Source organism: Microcebus murinus, chromosome 3, assembly GCF_040939455.1.
Source record: "Microcebus murinus isolate Inina chromosome 3, M.murinus_Inina_mat1.0, whole genome shotgun sequence".
In the NCBI taxonomy this organism is placed as follows: Eukaryota; Metazoa; Chordata; class Mammalia; order Primates; family Cheirogaleidae; genus Microcebus; species Microcebus murinus.
In genome coordinates, this window is record NC_134106.1 from 105,310,550 (window position 1) to 105,336,794 (window position 26,245).

Here is a 26,245-nt window from a genome sequence, read left to right on the forward strand (position 1 = left end):
TAGGACAAGAAAAAATTTAATTTAAAAAATTAAGGCATACTTTAAAGCTGCTTAAATGTATATAGCCAATCTTGATAATAATCCACTGTTAAAACATTTTTAACATTTTCTGCTCTTGAATATAAACAATTAATTTTAAATTTAGATGTTACTTCTTTCATTTACTTCCAAAATAAGTTGATCAAACATTTAGTGAAAAATGGCATTTACTGCTTTTCTAACTTTGATTCTCATGTGCTGATGCGTTGTTACACTGGAAATTAACATTGAAATATTTCTCTTTAGTGACCCTAATTCTTAAAGATAAGAACTTTGGGTAGTAAACTATGCCATGTTTACTCTATGAATGTGATTTATAATCGTTTTGGCAATATTGTAGCTTACTAAAGATTTTACTAACATCAGTTGCATCATCTAATTGGAAAGCCATGCTCTGTGTACTTTCTGGCACTGAAAGCAGAAATTAGCCTGTTGATCAGGCTTAAGTTCAGAGAAATATTTAACACTATTTAAAACTGACATTAGCACCAAAATATTTGGAAGGAATATTTATTACCCCTTTTATTTGTGAAAACTAGATATAAAGTTGGAAAACATTGCCCTTTTACAGTCATGGCTTTGGAGAGGAGAATCATTCATCCTTCGTCAGAGATTAGTAGGCCATTTGTTGATAGCATATAAATTGCCCAGATTTCTATAAAGAGTGAGCTATTTAATGATTGCATTTAAAGAATAGAGTGACTTTGAAGGCTGTGAATGTTCATATCAAGCTCACATCCCTAAGATCATAGGGATGTTCAAGTTGTGTAAGCAATGACAGCAAAATTACCATTACATTCTTTTCTGTATTTGTAGTATAAACAAAGCCAACAACCCCCGCCAACTCCTCTTCTTGTGATATTTCATAGTCTTGAAAAGCTTAAACTCTGAAACACAATTATTCGATGTTTCTTATACCATGCAAACATCTCTTCTCGGAGATAGCATCCTTGAGATTAACTAGCTCTATTGATTTAGGTGCCCTGGGGTTGTTAATTGTAGTGAGGACTGTTGTGTCTCTGTGACTTCTGAAGGAGGTTATGGTCACTGCAAATACATCTTAAAGAAGCCAAGAATACTGTCAGCCAAGATGGGCAGTCCAAGCTTTGGAACTAGTCTGGCAAAACCCTACTCCCATCCCTGTAAAGCAGACATATTTTTGTATTTCTTATAGGTGGATTCAGTGCAGACCATGAACCCCTCTGGCCACATTGAGGAATCGTGTAAAATGAATGTATGTGCTCGTAAGTGAAATACATGCCATGTTCCAACTCAGTATGTTGGATCCTAATAGACCTGGATTTGTCCTGTGTAAAAAGAAATCGATCCCCAAGGGGCAGGATCACTAGCTGATTAAAATGAAGCTCTGATTTGGAAGAAAACAAAAATGGCTTTAAAATAAGATCTCTGCAAAAAGGAATCAAACTATACTTTGCAAACAAGTGAAAAAAAAATCAAGCTCTCAATATGGAATAAAGGAGGGATGTGAGAAAGGTTTTGCAGTCTTATCAATTACTGTGGAGAAATGGAATCAGATATCACCATACTCAGGAGTATGAAAAGACAAACAGGAAATCCTTTTTCTTCGGTTTACACTTGAATGGACTCAAGCAAAGAGTGGAGATATGTATCCTGTTACTGTTTATAGTTTAATAATGTGGAGATTAGTATATACGTGATTTCATTTGCCTTGCCTAAATTAATTGGATGCATTATGTAGAAATCACCTGAGCCTGTGCTAGATCAACAAAGAAAATGGAAATGTATACCTCAGGACAGAAATCTGAGAAAATTAGACAATTCAATGCTGTTTAATAAGCCGCTAAGAAGAAATACTGATGCCAATCAGGGAAAGTGAGAAACTGGTGGACATAAGAGGAAATAAAATGCCATTCTTATACTTGCTGAAACATAATTTATGATGATGTAAAAGCCGAAGACAGATCACAATATATCTCACAGACATGTTATACAATTTTTGATTAAATTTAGGGTTAATCATGTAAGTGTTCAAGGAATGTATGACCATTATATCAATAGAAAACTGGCCTTTTAAATTTGTGGTCTTATGCATTTATGTATGCAGAGGAGGGTCTTTTCTATTTTATTAAGGATGAGTTGCATGTAGGAAGTACCTCTTTGCATTATAGTTACTTGCTTAATCAAAGATACTGTATAAATATAAAGTCTAATTTTTGTATGAGTGTGAGTGCATATGTATGCATTTTTGTGTGTGTTTATAAGTGGATGGAAGCAAAATTTAATGATTAGCTTCTGCACTTTGGCTTGTTACCTAGAATGTAAAGAGGTAGAGTAAACTGTTTTAAGCTATTTCATCTGTTGTCATTATTAGAATTTATTATTCACAAAAAAGCAATTCTAAAATAGAATGATTACTGCAAAGATTCTTCAATTAAATATAATATTTAATGCAATTGAGCCATTTAAGTTAAGTGGTACTGATGTCTGGAAATGATGAAAGTAGGCCCACGTGAAATCAGTCTACAAGATATTTGGAAAGTCGTGTTATACTCTTTCAGGCTGCTTTACCCGTGCCAGGATGTGAACCGTGGATGCTCTTATGGAAGACTCTGGAGAAATATTTACGTTCTAACTATTACGTTTTAGTTCTACCAATAAGTTACATGTGCTTTTCACATTTTTCTTCAACCTAAATTATATAACAAGTAATCATATATAGGTAAAGTAGTGAATATTTAAAACAGATGGACATATTTTTTGTAGTCACCATGTGCCATAATAATTTTGAAGCTGTTGTTCTCTGCTATTTGTACTCATTTCTCTTTATCTTGATGATTAACTTTATAGTTGAAATTTTCACCTCTTCTTTCTGTGTGACAATCAGCTGCGGTTGGTCCTCTATAATATTACAGGGATTTTTGTCTTTATTTATGGTATTATAATAAATTATAAGTCTACAAACTGTATAATTCTACTGTATTGAATATTTTTCTGTGACCAAAATAATAAAAAAAACCCTACTTTATAAAATGCCTATTAAAATAGGCATGTTAAATAGGCATGTTAAAATAGGACTATTTTAATAGTCTCCTAAAACATAAACGGGACATAAGATAGGTTTCTATTGCTGGTTTTTAGAATATACTCTCCACATCTTTACAATTGGAGAGTAAAGCGTTTTGACACAAGATAAAGAGAAAAGGTTTGACAGAGATAATTGCAAGAGTATGTGGTAAAGAGTAAAACAATCTGAACAAACTACAAGTCTTGATGTTCAGTTTTGCCTTGCCATCAAACAGCCGACCCTAGGGGTGCAGTGTTTGAATTCTCAGGTTTTCATCTTGGATTTGGGTTTCCACTATCAGTTTTCAGATCATTTTAATTCTTAACTTCAAAGGCTTTGATAACTTAGAAATATTATAAACTGGTATTTAATACTTATCAAATTAATATTCAATAGTGCTCATCTGTATTAAGAGAATCACATGCTGTTTTCCACTTAAATTGATCCAAAGCACAGCACATGCCTTAAGACCAAGGAAAAATATAAATTTACAGTTGTTGTTACTTTAGCATTAGTTTAACCTAATGGAAGTGTATACCGAGGTATATACATAGTCATGTTCTGGGATCAATAGGTCCCCTCAAGTTAATGAAAGCAAGCAGTACCCTAGTACAAAATAATGCAGTTTTGTAACAGAGGGAACCTTTTTATTCTCCATTGAGTGGAATGCATTCCTGACAGAATATTAAAGTGTGAGAACCAGGTTTTCTTGCTCTTTACCCCCCAAGGGTTGACCAGCACACGAAGGTGTCTGTGACTTCAAAGGCATTTCTGAACTTGGATCAGCCTGATTGAGTTCAGAGGAGAAGGAAACAGTAACCCCTGATGTTTATTGCCGTAGGCTCTTTTATCTAATAGCAATTCTCTGCTTAGGAGGGGCAGTAGGCAGAAAAGTCTTGTGACTGTTACAATTCACGATTAATGTTTAGTCACAAAGTGCCTCACACTGAAAATAGTACTTTTATTTTAGTTTCCCGCTACTACTCCAACTGGGAAAGGTCAGGGAAACAGTAGGAAGCAAAGTGAAAGCATATATGTGAAGTGGTTTTTTTGTTGTTGTTTTTCTTCATTGCAGCATACTGACTTGCAAAATAGTGTCACTTTCAGAATAACAACGGTGGCATGGATAATCTTCAGGGATCCTTATTTAAAGGATTGGTCACATTGAACTTTTTTTCTCTTAGATGGAACTGCTTGAGTTAATAAAATTTATTTTTGTCACATTTATTCCTTATTTTACAAGATTAGAAACTTAAATAGGAGACTTGCAGACTTCTACCTACTAAACCTCTCTTATGTCCATCTCTCTAAATAAAACTTCTACTCTTTTCCTCTTGCCTCTATTTGAAACAAAAAAAAAGAGGAAGAATAAACTTTCCTAAAGGAATGTTTATCTATTCTTTATCTATCCTCGATTGCTAACTAAAGCAATCGAGCAACTATGAATGAAAATCACCATTGAAAAGTATTCACTTAACCTCTTTTGGTAAATTAGTTGAACTGATCTTGATATTTCTTTGATAACTTTTGAAACTTAAGTAACCTAGAGTCAACTCTGTGTAGATGATGTATTGGTTGCTCTCTTTAATATTCTTATCAACTTCATGAGGCAGATATTATTATTGTCTTAATAACCCATCTTACAGATGAAGAAAATGAGGAACAGAGTTTCAGTAACTTTGTAAAGCTACAGAAATAGCAGGAGGTAGAGCCCTGTCACTCTGATTCCAGAGGTCACTCTCAACAGATGGAACACTGAGCTTTAATGCCAAACAGTACTGTAAATGGGGAAACAAATGAGATTGTAAAACTATGTGGGGGTACAGAGATGAATTTTGTTGTTCCTTAGATCACACATCTAGTAGTTTGAATGAAGCAGACTCAGCCTGCATGACATAAACGTGAAAGCTGTTCAGAAGTTGTAGTACACAGAAATATTGGGCATAGAATCTGATATAGAAGAATCTGCTTTAAATACTGTGGACAAGAAAGAAGGGAAATTCTTTTCCAATTTGCTTGCTTTGCAGACTCAACATACATCACCTTAAATATATACTATTTGCATCAAAAACATTTTGAAAATGAAGATCTTGCTGCTGGAATCTAGGAGGACTAAGGAGAATGGCCACTGCATTTTTTTCAACAGGGCACGTTCATGACCTCATGGGAATATGGCCATCCAGGCTAATTGTTGCGATGTCATGTGCACAGTGGCAAAATGTCATAGTGGTTAAAAGTGCAGTGTCTGGAATTCAGACTGCTTGGATTTGAGATGTGGCTCATACATGTTCAAGTCGAGTGACCTTTGGGCAAATTACATCTTACTGCCTCCATCTCTTTATGTGTAATGTGAAGTTAATAACAGTATCTACCTCATAAATTAGCTGTGACTGTTAAGTGAGATTAATCCAGACAATGTGTGGATGACATAAGATGACTTCAATAAACACTGGAATTAGTCATTTTCTTCTTATTTTCTTTATAATCGACATATGAATAATGTGTAATCATTGCTGACTTAGATGTTCACAGGCCAAAATAAACCCAGTATCACTGTGAAAAAGTGAAACACTTACAGAAAACGTAACACCAAGCCTTCTGTATTCTCTGTATATTATGATGTGAAACTCAGCAAAATTGGACAGATACAGATTCTCTAAGGAAATTCATCGGTTTCTGGCCTGCAATGATTCAAATCTTGGAGCTCTGTAAGCTCTAATTTTTTCAGACATAGACAAGTGAAAGGATACTGTGAAAGGTGAAATAAAATCTTTGTCAGAAACCAATGATGAAAGCTTCCAAAAGGTCAAGGAATAAGTTTTGAAGATCACTTTATTCACAGTCATAAAGGTATATAATTTCCTCTGGTTTTTAGTAGCTTAAAATTGCGGAATCTAAGAATTATAAATTATGTGTAATATTATCATAAAAAGATAATACTGATTCTGATAACCAATCCACACATAGTTGTTATTCTTTGCAAATATTTAATAAGTGTCTATTATGTATGATGAGCTTTTTAAAAAAGTTCTTCATTAAGTAAAAAACATGCCACATTTATTAAGTGGTAAGATTTGGATGTATGAAATATAAACAATAAATACTTGCTGAATTGAACTGGATGTTTCATATCTGAAAAGTCAGTGGCTTTTATTGGAAATGTAATAATTTATTAACTAAGAGTAGTGGAGAGAATAAAATAATCAGTGAAAATGTTCAGTTTTGCCCGTTTGAAACTACTTTTTGAAAGAAATATATTGATTAATAATTGTGACTGCAAAATGTAGTCCTCAGAAATGACTCTGTGGTCTTGAAAGCACACAACCATCGCTTGTGAAATCATGAGAATGTTGTATTTGAACTACACAGCACAGTATAGCAACTGAGCATCTGAAAGAAAGTAAAGCCAACTTCATATTTTTGTTATATTAGACCACAAGTTTCAATAATTTTTACATTTTTTTTATGAAAGAGCTGGCTACTCTGTATTTTTATGGATGTTAATTCCACCATAATAAATTATCTTATGCTACTTTTTGTGAGGTTCTAATAAGGAAATAATAAAATTAATGTGATTAAAAATGAATATCTTCCTATCCTATATCCTTAGATATTAGGGGAAAAATTAGCATTTCCAATTTTAAGAGATTGGAGCTCCGACATCAGGTACAGCTCACCCTGTTTTCTAATTGCTACTTACTGCCCAATTATGTCAGTGAAAATTCCATCTCAGTAGGAGCTGAGGTAGATCCAGGTCTCTAATCTTTCTGTGCTGTGTGTCTAGCTGCTAAAGGCGGGTCAGCAAGGGATTTTTCTCCCCTATGTGTCAAGCTCATGAAAGAAGCAGACTTGTGTTATGTGCATTCCAGAAAGATCAGAAACTGCCTCCTGATAATACATTTCAAGTGGGTACAGTGTATTCTAACTTTCTGCTGGTTGACTTTTTAAAAACCCTGCATATTTATTAAATAAAAATTAAATAAAAATGTATGTCATATTTTGAACCCCAAATTGAAAGCTGATTGTTAAAATCATGCAAATAATTGAAAAACTTATGTGTTAAGAAAGACATTGATAGTTTTAAGGAAACACTCAAAATTATCAGGTCGGCCTTTTAACTGTTCATCAATGAACAATCATAAATGCCTTGCTATTTAGATTGAGAAGTTTGTGAAAATGTTTATGAGGCTGACTTCCAATTAGTCCTACCTTAAGAGATGTTGTATTCAAATGAATACCAAGGAGTCTGTGAACAGAAAATCTTTTTATCTTTCAATATCCCATTTTTAATACTGGGAAGAAATGTATTATATATCTTGAATTAGGGCTGTAGCCATGTGCTCTTGTCATCTGAGATTAACATTTGGATTAAAGAGCATGATTAGAGGAGTCTAAATTAGTGGTTACCAAGTTGAAATGAGACAAAAGTTAAAACAAAGTAATACAGCAATCTATTTCATGCAATTTATTTCTTATACCAGTTAATTAGCCCTTTCATTAGCATGATGTTTCATGTTGTGACCTAAGCCATTGTACTCCCAATGGATTTAATGAAGACAATGAAAAAAAGAGAGAAAGCGTTAGAATTGTTGATGACTATGTCACATGCCAGCAGAATTAAATATAATTCTTCATTATAAAATACAAAAATACACATATTCTTTGTTCCTGAATCCAGAGAAGATTTTTTTTTAAAAAGGCATTTTGATGGCATGAAAATACTTTCTGAATTCAAAGCATATTAAATAACTATGTGTACAATAGAGTTAAATGAAGTACATTTTAAATTCCAAATGACCACAAATCAATGCCTAAAGGATTCACTTAGATACAAAAGAAGTATCTCTCACTATTTTGGGAGGAAACATAAAAGAATATGTATAAGGATAATCATATTTTTGAATATATAATGTGATTCATGGGATTCCATTAAGGACCATTGAAATTACTTACAAAGAACAGCATTCTGGAGAGTCACAATGGAACTCTGCCTTAGGACAGGCCAGAGGAAAAGAAATATGCATGTCACAAATAATTTATCATGTGTAGGACATAAAGGGGTTCTCTGATTCCTCCTCCCCTCCCCAGTGAGAACACTTTCAAATTATGTGTGTTTGTCTTCATTACTTGGGATGGAAGTTTCTGCTGAGCCAAAGACAGTCATCTGCCAGAAGATTGGTTCTGCCTTTTCACAACAACATAAAGGATGGCCACAGTCGTTATGAAAATTGGGCTATAAAACATAGTGGCAAACTTCTGAAGGTGTTTTACTCTTCATTTTACATTGTTCATGATTCAGAACATGCAAAGAAATGAAATACTTTCAGGATCTGACTTATTAGTCAGAGATTGAGTCAAGCTTGCTTTCTCAATCACTAAAAGCTGATGGCTTCCTGTTTTATGGCCGAGTACTTAGACTATTAGTTCCTTTGGGTTTGTATAGCACAGTAAGTCCACAGAGGACTCTCTTTTTCCCCCTCAAAAATTGTTCCATAGACTTTTTTGCAGTTAATATATAGATACCATTTGGAATTTAACTTTGGTATTGTTATGTAATTCACAGGTAGTTCATTGTACCCAGAACTATGTACCTATAGATGTCTAAATTCATTCTTATACAAAACCTTTAAGGAGGAAAACATTTAAGATTTTTTGTTTCCTTGTCTCTTTTCTTTGTTTAACACATCAATTCAAACGGCAACCTTTTTGTTTAGTAGGGATTTTTGGCAAATGGCATAAAAAGTATATAAAAAGTATGGAATTGTGTTTATTTGTTTTGTTTTGTGATCATAGCTCACTGTAGCTTTGAACTCTTGGGCTTAAGCAATCCTCCTGCTTCCACCTCCCAAGTAGCTAGGACTACAGTGTGCTACACCACAGCTAGCTGATTTTTAAATTTTTTGTAGAGACTGGATCTCACTGTGTTGCTCAGGCTGGCCCTCACACTACTGGGCTCCAGCAAGCCTTACACTTCAGCCTCCTGGGGTTACAGGTGTGCACCGCCGCGGCCAGCTCTCTCAGGTGTTAAAATGAAGATAATAGCACATCTCGTGGTATTATTTGTAAATGTGGATAAGTGAATATGTTACATATAACATATATAACATTATATAATACTGTACTGCCTCGCATAAAGTGAGAAACTATAAGTAATAGCTGTTATTAAAGATGAGGTTAAAAATATGACACAAATCACATTTCTGCTCACTCACTGATTGAGCTAAGATTTCAGAAGTGGTCTGAATGCAATACATAACAGTGCCTGGTATATAGTAAGTGCCTCTAAGTGCTATTTGCTACTTAAAGCAAGCAAATATGTTTTCCAAAGATCTTACACTAGTCAGGAGCTACACTGGGATTCAAATTGCAGGTGTGCCTGATGTTAAACCCTAATTTTCCTAGATATTTTAGGAATCTAAACTTGATAAAAGAACTATATGTTGGTATAGATTTTAGTACCTTTCTGTTTAGCATGGCTTTGAAAAAGTATGTTTTGGAATTGTTTAGAACATACAAATATACTCATACAACATGCTAATACTTGCCAGTGAGAGCACAATAAACATGATTAATGGTCAATGCACACTTTGGGCTGTTTACATAAGTGTCTCTTTACATTTAGAAATTTTTCATTAAAAAAATGCAGAAAAAATGTGATAGGTTTATTTATTTATTCTCTAGTAGACTTCAGCAGAGTGATCAGATAAGTTCATATTCTCACCTTTACTGTTTTTTTTTTCTTTGAATATTTGGAGTTATATTAATAAAAGATGCCAGGCTGTTGTGTCTGGGCGAAGCTCATTTTACACAGTGACACTCTCTCTTCGACTGTTGCTGCATCACTTTCGTTACCATTCAGTTTTCTTTAACTGTGAGGTTCGGGAATGTTTTATTTCTGTTTCCTTCAAATATTTTACTGTGATTTTTCCTATTAACTGGTTTTCAGAGATATGTTGCAGTTGGATCTTTAGATTGCCTGCTTTTCATGTAGGTAGTTGTGAGGCCACGTGGTCCTCCTCGATATTCACTGATACTTACCGTTTAGTCTGAGTTTGAAATGGACTTGCCTGGATGACTGCTATTAGCAGTCATTCCGCTTACTGTGCTATCTAGTAATACCGTATCATGAAAATAATATGTTTTTATAAAAAATAATGCACTCTCTCCTTATATGCTGGCTTGGTAACTGACTAAGGCTATGAAATAACATACATCAGGGTTAGGTCTGCAGAGCATAATTGAACTGATATTAAAGTTTGTGGACAAATTATATATAGTGAATTCAGGTATTACATAGAAGGCTAAAGTAGTCCATACATTGCTGTCTTAAAATCTTGCAAGGACAGAACATCTTGCTTCTTATTAGACTATGCTCAGAAACATCCAGTACCAGCTTGTCTCTAACAAAATTCAAATTTCTTAATTTAGAATTACATCTATCTAGTTCTAGTCTCCCTTTACCATCTTTACCTCCTATTCTTCTTTTTCTTGAACTGGATGCTCCAGCTAAGTCTGGTAACTCCCAAGGGCCTTTTCCTGCTTCTCACTTTCTTCCGGCTTACCTTAACCCATACTGTTATATATGTTATACTCCTGCAGTTCTCTGTCTTTGTAATTTTGGATGAGTAAATCCTACTTTCCATGGTTCTTCGTTTATTAAGCTTTTCCTGGTTACCAAGTTGTTAGCGCTTCATTTTAAGCCCGTTATTGGTACGATTTTCATGGTAGCTAGAGTTTCCTACTTTTAATGATGAAATACTGTGCACATGTACGTGTATATGTTATATTTCTTTACCACAACATAATGTCCTCACTGGGAAGATCCAAGTGTGATTCGTATCTGCCTATCCCCCTTCTCCAGTTCTTAGCTGAGTACCTTGCTTATAATAGATTACCAGATGCTCACTAAGCAATGGTTGAATTCATTTGATGCTATAAATGAGAAATATATGTGTTTTTAGGGCATTCATTAAAAATTTGACACTCAGTAAAGATTTATTGATTTCCTACAATATACTAGGTATTTAGTATATTGCATTCCTAGAAATTATTACCTGCTGGGGAATCCAGTTGAGGTGATATGAACAGTGCCAAGAGTCAGGGCTTTGGAGGAGGACAAGCAGGTATCCAGGCAGCGTGTTATAAAAGGAGACTAGAAAATAGAGCAAAATGTGTAAGACTTTATATTCAAATTGAGGGAGAGTCAACTTGATCTTGGGAGAAATGGGAGTTGGATAGCAGAGGTCTTTAAAGACAGGGGAGTGGACGCCCTGATATTTTAGGAGAATAACTTCCGTGGCAACACTGAGGAAGTACCATAGAGAGAAGAAACAAATAACTCTAAAGATATTTGTGTTGTGTGCTTAGCTGAGACATATTTCTGTTGGAATTAGAATCCTCGTGGCATTTGTGGCCACAATTTATGCACAATACGATGTAGTGGAGGTCACCACATTCGATCAGTTCTAGGCACTGGTAAGATGCTTAGCACTTGAGACTTCTTTAATAAAGGAGTAAGTATAATTAATGACAAAAGAAACATATTAATGCATGGTTTCAAAAATTCATAGCCACCTAACCATTTTTTGAACTTCTTCAAGTAAACTTAAATTATTTTCATGTGATGATATGGCAAACCTCTCTGATGTCTGGGGTAGACACAAAGCATGATTTTAATACAAAATTCAAAAGATTCCTTTCCTGAATCATGATAGTAAAAAAAAAAAAGAAAAAGAAAAAAGACTTTCCTTGATGTTAAGCTATATTTCAATGTAGTAATGCCTATAAAGCTACCTTTAGGTTGAAGGCTAAAGAATTATCACTCGTCACATTTGTGGTATCCTATGTCTACCTCTATCTTTTTCTGCACTAACTGTTCAATCTATAAACTGATTTTTATTTCAGACTGTGTCTAGATGTTTTTCTTTGTTTTTTATTTTGCTGCATATTACTAAGTATTTTTCAATAATTTCTGTTTGCTTGTCATGCTTCATGGATTTTTAAAAAGAATTTATGCCACAAATCATAGGAAAATGAATTTTACAATTCTGTAGTTTGTAGGACACATTGTTTCCTTTTGGAAAAACATAAAATAATTCACAGGATTTCATTTGTGGTAAGACCGTTCTGGCAGTTCTGTGACAATGAGATTTTAAGGATCATCAATATCAGAGTCACAGTCTGTAGAGCTGTTTGGTTTTTTTTTCCTTTGTTCACCTTTAATTCCAATTAAAACATATTCTACTAGACTAGGTGCTTTCTACCTGGATGTTTTCTGTCTGATCTTTGACTTTCAACCAAGGAAATTCAGCTTCAATCTGTTCGAGCTGAAAGGGCCTATGGCATGCTAGGGGCTATTCAGAGTTTCAAGAATTTAGAACCCCTGTCCTATGAGTCATGATTAATATATGGCACTCGCATTATTAAATTTTCCAGGAAAGATGCCCTGCAAAGTTATTTTGCATCGCTGAAGCCATTCTTAATATTCCACATTATGTAGAGGTTGCACATACGATATCTATGCAAAAGATTTAACCTGTGTTTTTATAGATAAATACTCACATTCATAATATACAGATTTCAAAATGCCTCTTTTATGCTTTATCATAAAATTTAAGCAAAATCTCATATAAATAATATTCAGCATACGTTTTCATATACTTTTAAAATAAATGATTATATATTTTTTGAATTTTTGATTGTTTTGGTAGATTTCAGTGGGAATACCATCATGCTTTTGTTATTGCTGTTATCCATGATGGGAGAATTCAAATTTTATATTTTCTAATTGAAAGAGTTTAAAATTTCTTTTTAAAGTTGACTAAGAAATCAAAATTTTTTTATTAATATTATTATGAAATGATGTAAACTGTGATATATTACAGTGTTGTGATATTTTACCATGGCATATAATTTAGAATTTTCTCAATGCTTGATTTGCCAATTATGAATATAACCTATTCATAAAAATATACATATATACTTTTATATATGTAAGTATATATATATATGTAAAGTATTAGGGATACTAATGTCAGTGTTGAGTCATGAGCTGACTTGGCTGAAGCACTATCCAGTGGAGTATAAAAGTATAAAAGTGTTGGATTATTTTGAATATGCACACACACGTATATATGGAAATATATATATGTGTGTGTGTGTCGATTTTTCTCCATAGATATGTTTTATATATACTTATTTATTTAAAATTTATTTATCCATTTTCAAGATCACCAGAGGGCTATAATTACTCACCAATAATTACTGAGTACCTACTTTAGCCCAGGCACTATACTTGATAGTAGGAATACAAATAAGGGAAAGAAACTATTTGTGCTTTCAAGGAACTCACTACCATGAGAGTTAGATGTGCTAAAAGTGCTATAGGGAGACAGAAACAGACAAGAATAAAGAGGACATTTGAGAAAGATTTAATGACCGAAAACCTTTTGAGTTTTTACCTTGGAATAAATGAAGTTTCCTCAAACTAGAAAGCAAGAAAGAGGCATTTCAACTGCTCAGAAATCATGAACAAAGTTGTGAAGGCATCAAAGTTCATAGTTTATTAGGTAAAAGGCACATAATCCAGTGTGGTTAGAGTGTAGGGAGCATGGGATGAGAGACTCAACATGACCTGGAAATAAGAAATAAAGTCAGCTGGAGATGAGCTTTAAATTTTATGTCTAGCAGTTTGGGTTTATCCTAAGAGTGTTTGGAAGTCACTGTAAGTTTTCAGGCTAGCAAGCAAGGGCTAACAAAATAAATGTTTTACAAAGGTGGCTGTATTGACAGAATGGAGGGCAGTATATAGTGAAAGCACTGGAGAAAGTGATGCTTGTCAAGGGACTAGGGTAGTGTGATGATGTCTGATCATGTGATTATGATGCCATGCTCTTGGACACTGTCCTCAGGGACAGAGCAAGAGACATGGACAGAATGATGTGAAATATTTGATAGACGGTTAGATGTTGGGGAAAAGAAGAAAGAGAAAACGGGAATGGACAAGATGTTTGCTTCATATTTAGTTTTGAATATTTAAATAAATATTTGAATATTTTGAATATTTAAATAAGGAGTAGAATTTGAAATGTAGAAGATAAAATGGAAGGAAAGAATTAAACTCTGTGCAAGGAAATGAGATCACTAGCTGAAAAAAGGAAAAGAAAACATATAAAGAGAAAGAGAGACAGTAGAAACAGAAAGCAGAAAACTAATCTTAATGAACCATTGAAGAATAACATTAAAAAAGGCAAAGAAGTAATTTAGAACAAGGTGAAAAATCATATTAAGAAAGGAAAGAAGGAAAGCATTTCAATAAGTATGGAGTGTTATACTAATAATAAAATATCAAAAGTAAAAATAATAGCAAAAGTCATAAATAGGGTTAAATACCCTATTGCACAAATTTCCTCATTTAATCCTAACAACATACTTTATTTTAAACAATGCAAACCAAGTTTATAACTTAATATTTTAAACCAAAGAAAGCTTTGTTAACCATGAAGTGGAACTCATAGAGTACCAGTAGAGGATGAAGGAACATGCTTGGAAAAGAGAAGTTCCAGAGGGTAGAAGTAAATTCAGAAGTTAGTAGGAACTGGTAAACTATCTCTTTCAAACAGTGCTTCTGGAATGACTTAAATCCAATTATGTTAATTGATTTAAACACTATGCTCATTATTCAGAGTGCAGAGAGGGAATGCTGAAATGTCCAGTTGGAGAAACTTGCCAACCTTTTGGTTAGGGAAAGATGGCACTGTTTACATAACAATCCTACCAGACTAAATTCAGTGGGTGAAAAGTAATGTGCTCAGAGGAAGCTGGGGTGGTCTTCATCACAAGAAGGTGAAATACAGTATAGCAGTGCAAAAGTGGCCATGCATCTCCAACCTAAATGAGAGGAGCCAGATCTTAGGGAAGTTAAGTAACTTGCCTCAAGTCCAGCAAGTTAGTAAGTGAATGAATTCATATTAAAGCCAAACCCTAGCATTCAGATCAAGATAATTGGAGAGTAATAAAAGATCACTATATGTAACATATCTAATAGTTTCATCATCTTGGTGACCAGGCAAGAAAATTACATCAAGTTTTAGGGAGCAAGTTCTAAGTATAGCCATTGAATGCAATTCCACTTGGAAAATGCAAGGTCTTTTCCCAAGACTTTCTGCAGTAAAGAAAAGGAAACAACAATTTGTTGGTGAAAGACAAGATGAAAGATCTTTTTTATGGAATAGAAGAATTGAGGTAGATTTGTGGATTGAAAAAATGTCAGAGGTTGAACAGGAAGCATATGGATGAAACAAGATCTTGGGCAGAGGCAAAAAGGAGTGGAATGAAGAAGTCAGATGGATGAAAGAATAAGAATTCTTCTGAGATGTAAAATGAAGTACAGATCCATAGATATGCAGATACATTTGGAGATGTAGAGGAGGGAAGTGAAGGGGGTTCACTCCAGATAACCTCAATGTTCTCAGCAGTAGGAGGCCAAATCATGTGTTAAGGTTGAGGGGGTGGGGATAAGGGTGGAGATGTGGGGAGGGTGTGGTGGGAACAGCTGCTGTGTGGAATGGGAAGACCAGCCAAATAGGAATGAGTAATAGGGCTGCTGAGCAGCTCTCAGGGTTCAGCTGACATTGAAAATCATAAATTTGTAGCAGAGTCAATCAGCGTGGTTATTCAATTTTCTCAGGAACTCTTGGCAGTCCAGGAATAGGAGGAGAGCAAACAGATGGTAGGACTGATTTGGTAATGGGATTGGCAAGGCAGCTGCAAGAGAAGTTTGAAGAATGGAAGAAATCAATTGCAGCCATGAAAGTGTGTTGAAAATGGTTATCAGGAGATCAAAATCAGGGAGAGATGGAAGTCAAGCCAGGAAGGATTAGTTACTGCCAACTCATGGAAGGGTGAAGCCATGGAGGTCATCAGCCTGAGAAGCTTAAGAAGAATTTTTGTGGGCATGAGCGAGTGGGAAAAGCAATGAGAGAGGAGAATTTCACAATTCTAGATATTACAGTAGAACATTTTTTTATTAGAAACAGCCCATTTTGTATCTATGGGTGAAGACTGCCAAAGCTGAATGGAAGTGACTGTTATTAAAATATAAGCCAAAAACTTTTGAAGCTAAATAGAGGAATATGACATCTAAGTCATCTAGAATGGTGACAAGTTATAGAAAACAGCAACAACAACAACATAAAGCAACAATAAAACCAGCTGCCAAATTATTCAAATGAATTGATGAAGTATTTGTGGATGACTGGATTTAGAAGAGAACTCGAAAGATTGACTGTTTTGGCTTTGTAATTATAAGACTTCTTGGACTAAAGTAGTAAAACAACATCCCAGAATTGGAAGAGGAAGTTCATAAGAGTGTCCCCCATACTCTTTACCCTGAGATAGAATGATTATTACTATTTTTAGCAATAGTCTAGCATATAGTGAAATCTATGTGGATAAAAGTTAAGCTCAATAGAAACAATCCCTCTGTTTATAATATTAATATGTAAGTAGCCTAAGATATGTTCTAGTGGATACACTTCTTCCTCTCTGCTAGGTAGAAGTACAGACCTCTCTACTAGGTCATGCCAATTTACATTTAAATAGGTGGTAATATAACCCATTTTAAACAGTGCTATGATTTGAATGTTTGTGTCATCTCCAAAATTCATGTGGAAACTGAATCCCCAATGCAACAGTATTAAGAGGTAGGATCTTGAGATGATTAGGCCATGAGTGTTCTGTCCTCATGAACGGATTAGTGCCTTACAAAAAGGCTTGAGAGAAATAGCTAGGACCCTTTTGCTCTTCCATGTTCTGCCATGGGTGGACACAGCAACAAAGTATCATTTTGGAAACAGAGAACAGCCTTCACCAGAAACTGAATCTGCTGCTGCTTTGCTCTTGGACTTCCCACCCCCGAGAACTGCGAGAAACTAATTTCTGCTATTTATATTAATACATTTCCCAGTCTAAGATATTTTGTTATAGCAACAGGAAAAGATTAAGACAAACATAAAATACCAAACAAAACCAAAAACAGATCTGTGATTTAGCTATCAGCTACAGTGATAACTCCTTGTTTCTAATCTCCTCCATCAAAACTTACCAAAGTGTTGTCCACATGATCATTTCCCACCATTCATATTTTAAGATCTCCTTAAACCACTCCTATGGGGCTTTTTTTGTTCTTTCCCCTCCGTTGACATGACTCTCATGAAGGTCACCAAGTCTCATTTTGCTGAATTCAGTGGTCAATTCTGCTTCTTTTTCTAAATCTTATCATTTAAACAGTGGTTTACTCCCTTTCCCTGGAGTACTTCATAACACTATATGTACTTGGTTTTCCTCCTTCATTGCTAACTACATCTTATCAGTCTGCTATAATGGTTCTAATAAATGTCTAAGTGTGTAGTGAACCCAAAATTTGCTTTTATGTATTGCCACTCCAGACTTCTCCTCTGGGCTCCATACTCAGTACAGGTTCTTGGGTTTTCTAAAGGTAAAGGCAGTATTACACAGGGGTCATGTGATAGGTTCTGGTGCCAGGTTTTCTTTGGCTGTCACCTATTACCTGGCTGACTGAGGCCAAGTTACATAATCTCTGTACTTTAGTTTTCTCATCTCTAAAATGAGGATAATACTAAGAATTACTTTATGAGGTTTTGGGGAGGATTAAATAAACAAAAAATATAAATATGTAAAAAAATATAAAATGTTTAAAAATGTTCTTGGCACAGAATAAGTCCTCAATAACTGCTAGTTGTTAATGTTATTACAAACACAATAGAGTAAGAGTAAAGCCATTAATTTTCCACTCCAATATTTCAATTTGCTCATGTCAGAAACCTTTCTCATGCGTGAATAGTACTGAATTCTACCCAGTTTGTTCAGGGTAAAAACCCAGAGATCATCTTTTATTTTTGTTGCCCTATATGCTATCCCAATGTATCAGTAATTTCTGTTCTCTTTGCCTCAAAATTCTATACCAACTCTGACCACTGTTCACCACCTCCTTTCCTAAAGGAGATCAACAATACCTGTTGTGTCTCTGCTTCTACTATGCTCCCTACAATACACTTAGCATGGAGTGATCTCTCTGAAGTGTAAATGCAGACACAGGTTGAGTATCCCTTATCTGAAATGTTTGTGAACACAAGTGATTTGGATTTTGGAATATTGCATTATACTTACCAGTTGAGCATCCCAAATTTGAAATCCAAAATCCTCCAATGAGCATTTTCTTTGAATGTCATGTTGGCGCTCAAAATATTTCAGATTTTAGAGCATTTTGGATTTTGGATTTTCAGGTTTGGGATGCTCAACCAGTATGTCCTTTCACTATTGAAAATCCCCCAATTGCTATCCACTATAATGAGAATAAAATCCATTCTCCCAGAGTGGGATACCAGCATGTCCTGATTGGGTACTGGCCTGCCTCTGGGACCTTTGAAAGTTTCATTCACTTTCAAAACTGTTCACTAAAGCAAAACCACTCTGACCTCTCTTTCTGTCACTCAAACATTCCATAAGATTTCTATTTCAAAGACTTTGAACTTGTTATTCTTCTGTTTGGAACAGTTTCTTCCCTCAGATCTTCATGTCTGCCTCTTCTTCATCATTTAAATCTCATTTCAAATTCCAGGTCTTCACAGAGGCTTCCCTGCCCACTTTCCATCAAGTTACTATATTTTATATTTCCTTAGTATGCATTAGGTCTGCAATCTCTACCCCAACCCTAGTTTGCTCCCCTTGATCACACTTAAATATGAAACAATAAGAGTTTTATTTGATTATTTACATTTTGGTCATCAGATTTCTTAAATTTTATTTCTGCATATACTTGGTCAAATACTTGATTTTTTTAGATGCCACATTGGTATCTGCTGATACATTAGGGATTTTGGAATGGTAAGCTTTTCCAGCTATCCACTTCACATTTGTAACAATTGACATAGCTAAAATAATACTTGTCTTGAATCCAGATTTCTAGTGAAGAACTATATATTTTTGGAAAATAGAGCTATGATCCCTTTGATATATTTAAAAGTGCTGAGAGAACTGCTAAATAACCTGAGGTTATGTTTAAGCCTAGAAATATTTCACATGTATCACAAATTATTTTATTAATAAAGTTAATATGTCAGAAGATTCACTTTGTTTTTCCAAAAGTATAAACAATGCAAAACTAAGACATTGTCCTCCTTTCCTTTTGAACAAAGCAATGCAAACATATTTCTCATTATTTCTGATGTAATGATACATATTTACCCGAGAATCTATATTTCATGATAATAGATATAACTTAGGATCAAGACATTGGGCATGGAGGTATGTGCTCAGATTACTGTTTTAAGGTAACGATAATATCAGAACATGAGGACATTAGGTATGAATGAACTGCAATTATGAGCCTTCCACTAAAAAATAGATGATTCTTATTTATTGAATGTAAATATAATGGTACATTTGCAGCCCCAACTAACTCCTTATAATCACTGAAGTCTAATTTTAATTAAAATTAGACTTTATATGAGTAGCCTGAATTTACAAATATTGTATTTCTGATTGCATTTTTAAAGATATCACAGAGCGAAGGCTTAACCTAGCACATATTATTGCAATCAACTTCTAGTGGTAAACAAAGGAAATTTGGTGATACTGGGACACTTTCAAAATTCCAGTTGGTAGAGACAGCTAGGAGAGAGGCTTTGTGAGCTTAAATATTTTGTACCTTCTAAAGAGAAATGCTTAATCTGAACTTAAATTTATGGAGATTCTGTGAAACAAGGGAGGTCTCAACCCAGGCTCCTTTTTCCGTGAAGGAGCAAAAGCATGTGCAGTCACAGTGGGCTCTCAGAAGGGTCTACAGTGACATGGATGTCTTAGCCGGTGTAGGAGGGAGGAGTGGGTGTGTAGGCACATCTGTGTGTTGGTAAGCAGAGGATGACTGAGATCCAGGCATGTACCATGGCTGTCAGACAGATAGAAGAGATGCTGATACTGACTGGACAAACAAACATACTGAAAAATGGGTTAAATACAACTATGAATTGATTTTGGACAGCACAATTGACAAATGTCAAATATCACTGAAAAGCCACTATAAATTAGATTTCCTAGCCTAAAATATTAAGTAGTTTTCCTCACAGATTTAATATGTTTCAATAATAACTTATTTTTTTGCTTTTTTATCAACAAATAAAACCAAAAAAACCCCAAAAAACTTCTTCAGGGCATCCTGCTCAAATCTCCCTCTTGTTCTTTCTTATTTCGCTCCTCTTGTTCTTTCTTATTTTGCTTTATTTTTCCTTCAGAACAACTTAGGCACTATTCCTAAAAGAACACCATTTGGCTAATATCCATCTGGCATCCTTTCTCTCTTATTTTCACTGCAAAGTGTAGAGTCTAGTTTTTAATGCTATTTCTGAATAAATTCAGCTTTTAGTTCAACACCCATCCTCCCCCCTCCTTTTTTTATATAAGCAATTACCTCTTTTTGTGGGAAAAATAAATATAACTTCAGGCTCTAACTGGGTAGAACCAGATAAAAACAAATTGTAGCAATATGGACTCACCAATTTCTAGTAATCTTTTGTATGCTGTACAGTACAAATGTGTCATGTGGAAAGTTCCGTCTGTGCTGAAGAATTGAGTATTTTACACGCAGATAATTAGAAGATTATCAAGACATATGTTGCTTTTACAAACGTTTTTGTATTTATTGTTTTGCAGATGATACCAAAAATTATCATGGTGCTGAATTATGAAAAACCTCTCAACTTAGAGGTCTTCATCAGTGACTAATTGCTACTATTTGTAACCCATTTTAAAAGCAAATAAAGCACCCATCTGGTAATTCTATTAACAGTTTATATGCTAAAATGGCGATTGGTCCTCAAAAAAGAAAATATGCAATTATGAAATATTCATATTTGTGTCACTATTGAAAAGCTTACAAATTGTATCTGGCAAAATAGATTTTCTCATTCCTTTTCTCATTCTCTGTTAAACCTATAACCTTTTAAAATCTTATTGGATTAATGGCATAGCTATATAGCTACATACACTCAACAAATGGAAAATTACAGCAATTATTTGAATAAATCAAGGCAAAAAAGAAACATTCATAATTAGTCATTTGGGTAGCATTATCAAATCCCACTCCCATCCCCAAAATTTCTGTTTAGCCCACAGCAAAATTTATAGGCTTTGAGTAACCAGGTGTCTCCACTGAAAAGAAGAAAAAGGAAGTGCGATTCCTGACCTTGTTATTTTGAAATCTGACCTTAAGCAACACTGCATCTCTCTGTGAGTTACTTTCTATAGTGGTCAAATGCGAGAAATTTCTTTGTTAGTCTGTAACAAGTGCGGTAAGAAGAATTAAAGCAACCAAGAATTTGAGAATGTTTAGTGGAAGTAATCCCCGCTCAGGACCCAGAGGTGGCTATGATCCTGCAGGCTTCTAAAATAGAACAACATTAATCGCTCACCTGAAGATGAAAATTTTTTATCTCTGAGGAAAAAAATATATAGACTTGCCCCAGCCCTGGTTCCTTCTGAACCTTGGCCCCTTGGAGGTCCATCTACTGCTGCATGGGAGTTTTGTGGGAACCTGCAAGACACACACTCATTTGCCTGCTTCCTTTTTGCCTTTGATGTTCCGGTGAACCTCTTGCCAGGGGCAGAATGGGTCTGTCTGGTGTATATTATTAATACATATAACACGCACTGTGCCCCTGGTCCCCTGTGCTCAGCACCTTTTCTGACTTTGTGATCACTCTTACTTGCTTTTGGACATGCAAATTCTCTTTTCCTCTCCGTAAGGTTTTTTTTTTTATGTTCTTCAACATGCAGGTCAACGTGGTGTGGTAGGATTGCAAGTAGTTTTAAGATTTTCCTTTTTATATTTCACTGTTGTAGTTTTCTTTCAGGCCTTTTATGATTAAAAATGCCATTTGAATATTTTATATAACAAAAATCTGAAGTATCTAATTTGAAACTAGAATCAGGATTAGGAGCCTCTTTCATATGTTCCCATATGTTCACCTCTAGTAATTATTATTTGGGTGTATTATAATAGACTATCTGTCTCACTAGACTGAGATACTCTGTAATATATAATTCTTCATGTCTACTATAATACAATACCCATAATAAGCATTTATTACATGGCAGTTGAATGAATGAATGGGTGAAGTAGTAAGTTATATATATATATAACTATATATAACTATATATATATATATATATATAGTTAGTTCATTTTAGTTTCAGCAAGTAGATGTGGGGCAATATGAAAATAGCTAATAATTAATTGGATCTGCATTTAAGATAATATGCTACATACAAGTTCTTAGTTTATTTTGTGCTTTTATCCTCATTGGAAAGAAATGATAAACTTATAATAAAATTATAAATTATGAAAGCTCTTGTAAATTATCTTTTATAAAAACAATTTCTCATTTCTTTTTTGTACCATATAAAGTATTTTCATCTTGAGGTTTATACCTAAACATTAACAGTTACAGTAAAGGCACTGCCCCAGCGTAAGGTCTTAACTCCTAAAATCTGATAGCGACCTGTGCAGTGGATTCCCACTGCAGATTATTTCTATTTGTTTAAACTGAGATTCAGAGAATTGGGTATCTTGAATGACAATCTGAGGCTTCAAACATTCCTGCCATGTGGAAGGATGCTGCGCTCTCTACTGGAAGAATATTTCTTCTGGGGTGGCAGTTAGTGGTATCCGATACAAGTTGGCAAAGATAAGTTTGACTTCATTCATTTGATTCAACAGGTGTTTATTATCTGTCAATTAGTTTATGAGCCTCTGGATATGTAAAAGTGAATAAGGCCTCGGCCCGTTCATGGAGGAATTCACAATAAGTTTAGAAAGGCAAAACGTAATGAAGTGTTCATAAGAAAAGGTAAATTTTTAATTAGTGGCACACAACAAATATTTATTAGGGGATGCTCTTTGCTTGACGCAGTGCTTAGTGCTAATAAAGTGCTATGGGGACAAAGTCCTGTTGAATCTATTTAACCCTGACATTGGAGGCGGGCACTGGGGCAGGGCTGTCTTTCCAGGGTACAATAGATACACTACTTTGGCCACGCGATACTTTTAGGGACCTGTGACATTTTAATTTCTTTTAAAATCAGAAGGAAAACAAGGACTTTTTAGGTCAAAGAAAATGTTTTAGTATGTACTATCTTTATACCAACACAATTCTAAAACATAATTTGTAGTGTTTTTAATAATGAAAGTGTCCAGCAAAGGCCAAAGAACATAAGGCCCAGGAGAGTTACAATGTGGGCCTGGTTGGGAGAAGGCAGAAGCCAGAAGAGGGCAGAGAAGATGCAGAGCACCCGAATGGGGCCTTGAACTAATAGCAACATTTCACTAAGTAGAGGACAGGAAGGTTTAGTCCGGAGAACGATTAGCCAAAGCCAATGCTTAGACTTGTGAAAGTGTATAGAATGAGATAACCCAGAGATGCCTAAGACATGGCCCCCAGATTCAAGGATTTGTTAGTTCAGAAGATAGAAGCAAATTATGGGAAGGAGCTACATTATGGTAGGTATATGCCCATGCCAAGTGGGCATATACCTATATTCCAGGGAATAAGGCACCTGCTCTTGAGTCTTTGAGATTTCTGAGAATGGAAGCTGTACAACTAGACAGTTTAAATAAACTGTTTAAATGAGTTTTCCATTGTAAACTCTCAATTTTCTGATCTATGTAATGTGTTTGAGGATAGGATAGGAGGCATTATGGTTTGGAGACTATCTTTAAGCCCTAAACTTCTAGTTATCAATAGTTATGTATTTATAACTGTTTATTATTTTCCATACACATTTTTGAAGTAATACCCAAGAACATACTATCTCAAAATTATATTTAAAATAACATAACCATTTTGACCCTCAGAAATTAACTTAGCCTTAGATGAATACTCTAGTCCAAATATGAATTCCTAAGTATATTGCACGAAAAGGTTTACTCAAAATCCAATCTCCATAGTAATAATAAAATGCATATTGATGAATTCTGTTAAACTATTTTCAAAATTTTAGGTCATAAAGCAAACTTTTATTCTAGTATCTACTATTGTGTTAATTCCATTCCAACTTCAACTGATTTCTAAAAGGATATATTCTCTTCATATTTTCTAAGCCCTGATCTCAGTATTTTTTTCTTTTCTTTCCCCCTTTGATAATGAAGGGAAAACATTATTCACCAAATTTATTTTGAAAGGATAACATTAAGGCTACTTACATTTTTCTTGTTATTTTAAAAGCTATAGTGAATAGTAGGTGAGCTGATGAATTTAATTTTTCAGCTAAGTAAACATGCTCATATTAAATTCTCTAACTGCCATAAATATAATCAGGCCTTTAATTAGAAAATGAAGGAAACATAATTCTTAGCATTATGAAGATATATTGGGCTTCTGGTGGTTAACAGATTTAGGGAGATGCAATAACTCCATCAGAATGCCATAGTGTCTGGCTTTATTTCAACTAGAACTTTTGCAAATCTATCTTACTGAGCCTATGGGAGAGCCATTGAAAATAAAAGGGTGTGCCCTTTTTATAGTGCATCATGACTGTAACCTTCAAAACTAAGACAACAGCTTCTCACATGAGAAAGTTGTTGGACTGTTGGATACTGCAATCTATGTTTCTAAATACGGAGAGAGATCTAGTTTTTAAAACATTCGTTTCATTTGTTACATATATATTTGTAACTCAGATTTTTACAGCAGAGGCAGACAAGGGCATTAGTAAAAAGACAACTATTCTTTTTGGAATGTTAATTACTGGGTGATTTTGCAAAAAATTTAATCAATCTCTGGATCCTCCCAAAATGTTATTTATTCACTCAATAATATATTGTTTTGACAAAATATGCATAATCCATACCCTCAAGAAGTGTATACTCTGATGAGAAAATAGAAGCACAATGGAAACACAATATGAAGTAACTAATAATACTAAATCTTATAGTACAAAGAGGAGACACTGAACTCAGGCTTTGAAAGCCACTGACGGTTGCTTCAAGTAAGTAAATTTCACCTTGCTCACAAAGTTGTTTTTTCCGTTTTTTTTGTTAAGAACTGGGTCTCTGTTCACATGTAGGTGTGAAAAAAGAAAAAAAATGGGTAAGTTATTCAAAGTAATATAACTAGTTTAATCTGTGTCTGAAGTTATGAAATTTTGACTCCCAACTATGTATTATTTTCATATTTGGATAAGCAAATGCATTTTAATGCTATTATTTCTTGTTACCTATATTTACCTATATTTATAGATAGGTGGCATTTACTTATTTTACATATAGGCAAGGTTTACAAATGTATGTAAATATGTATGTTTACATATAGGTAGGTAATATAGGTGTGTATGTGTTTCTATGTCTGTGTATGTATATATATATATATATATATATAAAGTAAATAATATACCATATACAATATGTATAAAAGAAAAAAGCAAGTATTATTAAACACATTTTGAAAATATGTTTCATCACATTTATGAAATTTTTTTGTAGCTTTAATTTCATACCAGACCCCCAGTAAAAATATCATTCATCCTATAAATTTATATTACTGGCTCATTTAGTTGTGATCTTCTTTATTTTATTCTTCAGTGAATTGTTTTAAAACCATATTATATGTAGTATTGCATCTATTTTATTTACTTCTTTTTCTCTGAACACCATTGTTAGTAATATATATATATATATGTATATATATATATATATGTATATATATATATGTATATTTACTTTTCCCTGGTCTAAAAAAATACAGTTTTTTACTTACTTGAATTTTCTCTCTATATGAGGAGGTTCCTTCCTATCAGCAATCTCTGTTGACTTTTGTTCGCTGTTCATTGTGCTCCTGCTAATAGCTGCTACAGAGACATATGGAAAATAATCAAGCTGTTTCTTTCCCTTTGTGAAAGATGTCTAAGGATTAAAATATTGGTAGAAAGTTTTTATGACTTATTAATTAAATCTATTCTTTAGATTTGGGAAAAAGTTACTAGCTCCTCACATTTAATACCTAATGTAAGGGCAGAAGAGTGAATTAGAGTCAATTTTTTCTTATAATTTTTATTAAAGCAAATGTGTTAATTAAGGCTCATGAGTTG

At 34.2% G+C, this 26,245-nt stretch overlaps 1 protein-coding gene across 8 annotated transcripts in view; it reads left to right on the forward strand.

The window, feature by feature from the left end:
- The window catches only part of PCDH7 (protocadherin 7), a 400,741-nt gene that overhangs the window by 58,901 nt on the left and 315,595 nt on the right, over positions 1-26,245 (forward strand). Inside the window, exon 2 of one of the 8 annotated variants that reach the window (XM_012767275.3) lies at positions 1,214-15,585. The exons of the other annotated variants lie outside the window; for them this stretch is intronic. Coding sequence (XP_012622729.1) covers positions 1,214-1,291 — 78 coding nt within the window. The 3' untranslated portion in view covers positions 1,292-15,585. Of the gene's footprint in view, positions 1-1,213; positions 15,586-26,245 lie in introns of those variants that run through there. 8 annotated transcript variants of the gene reach the window in all.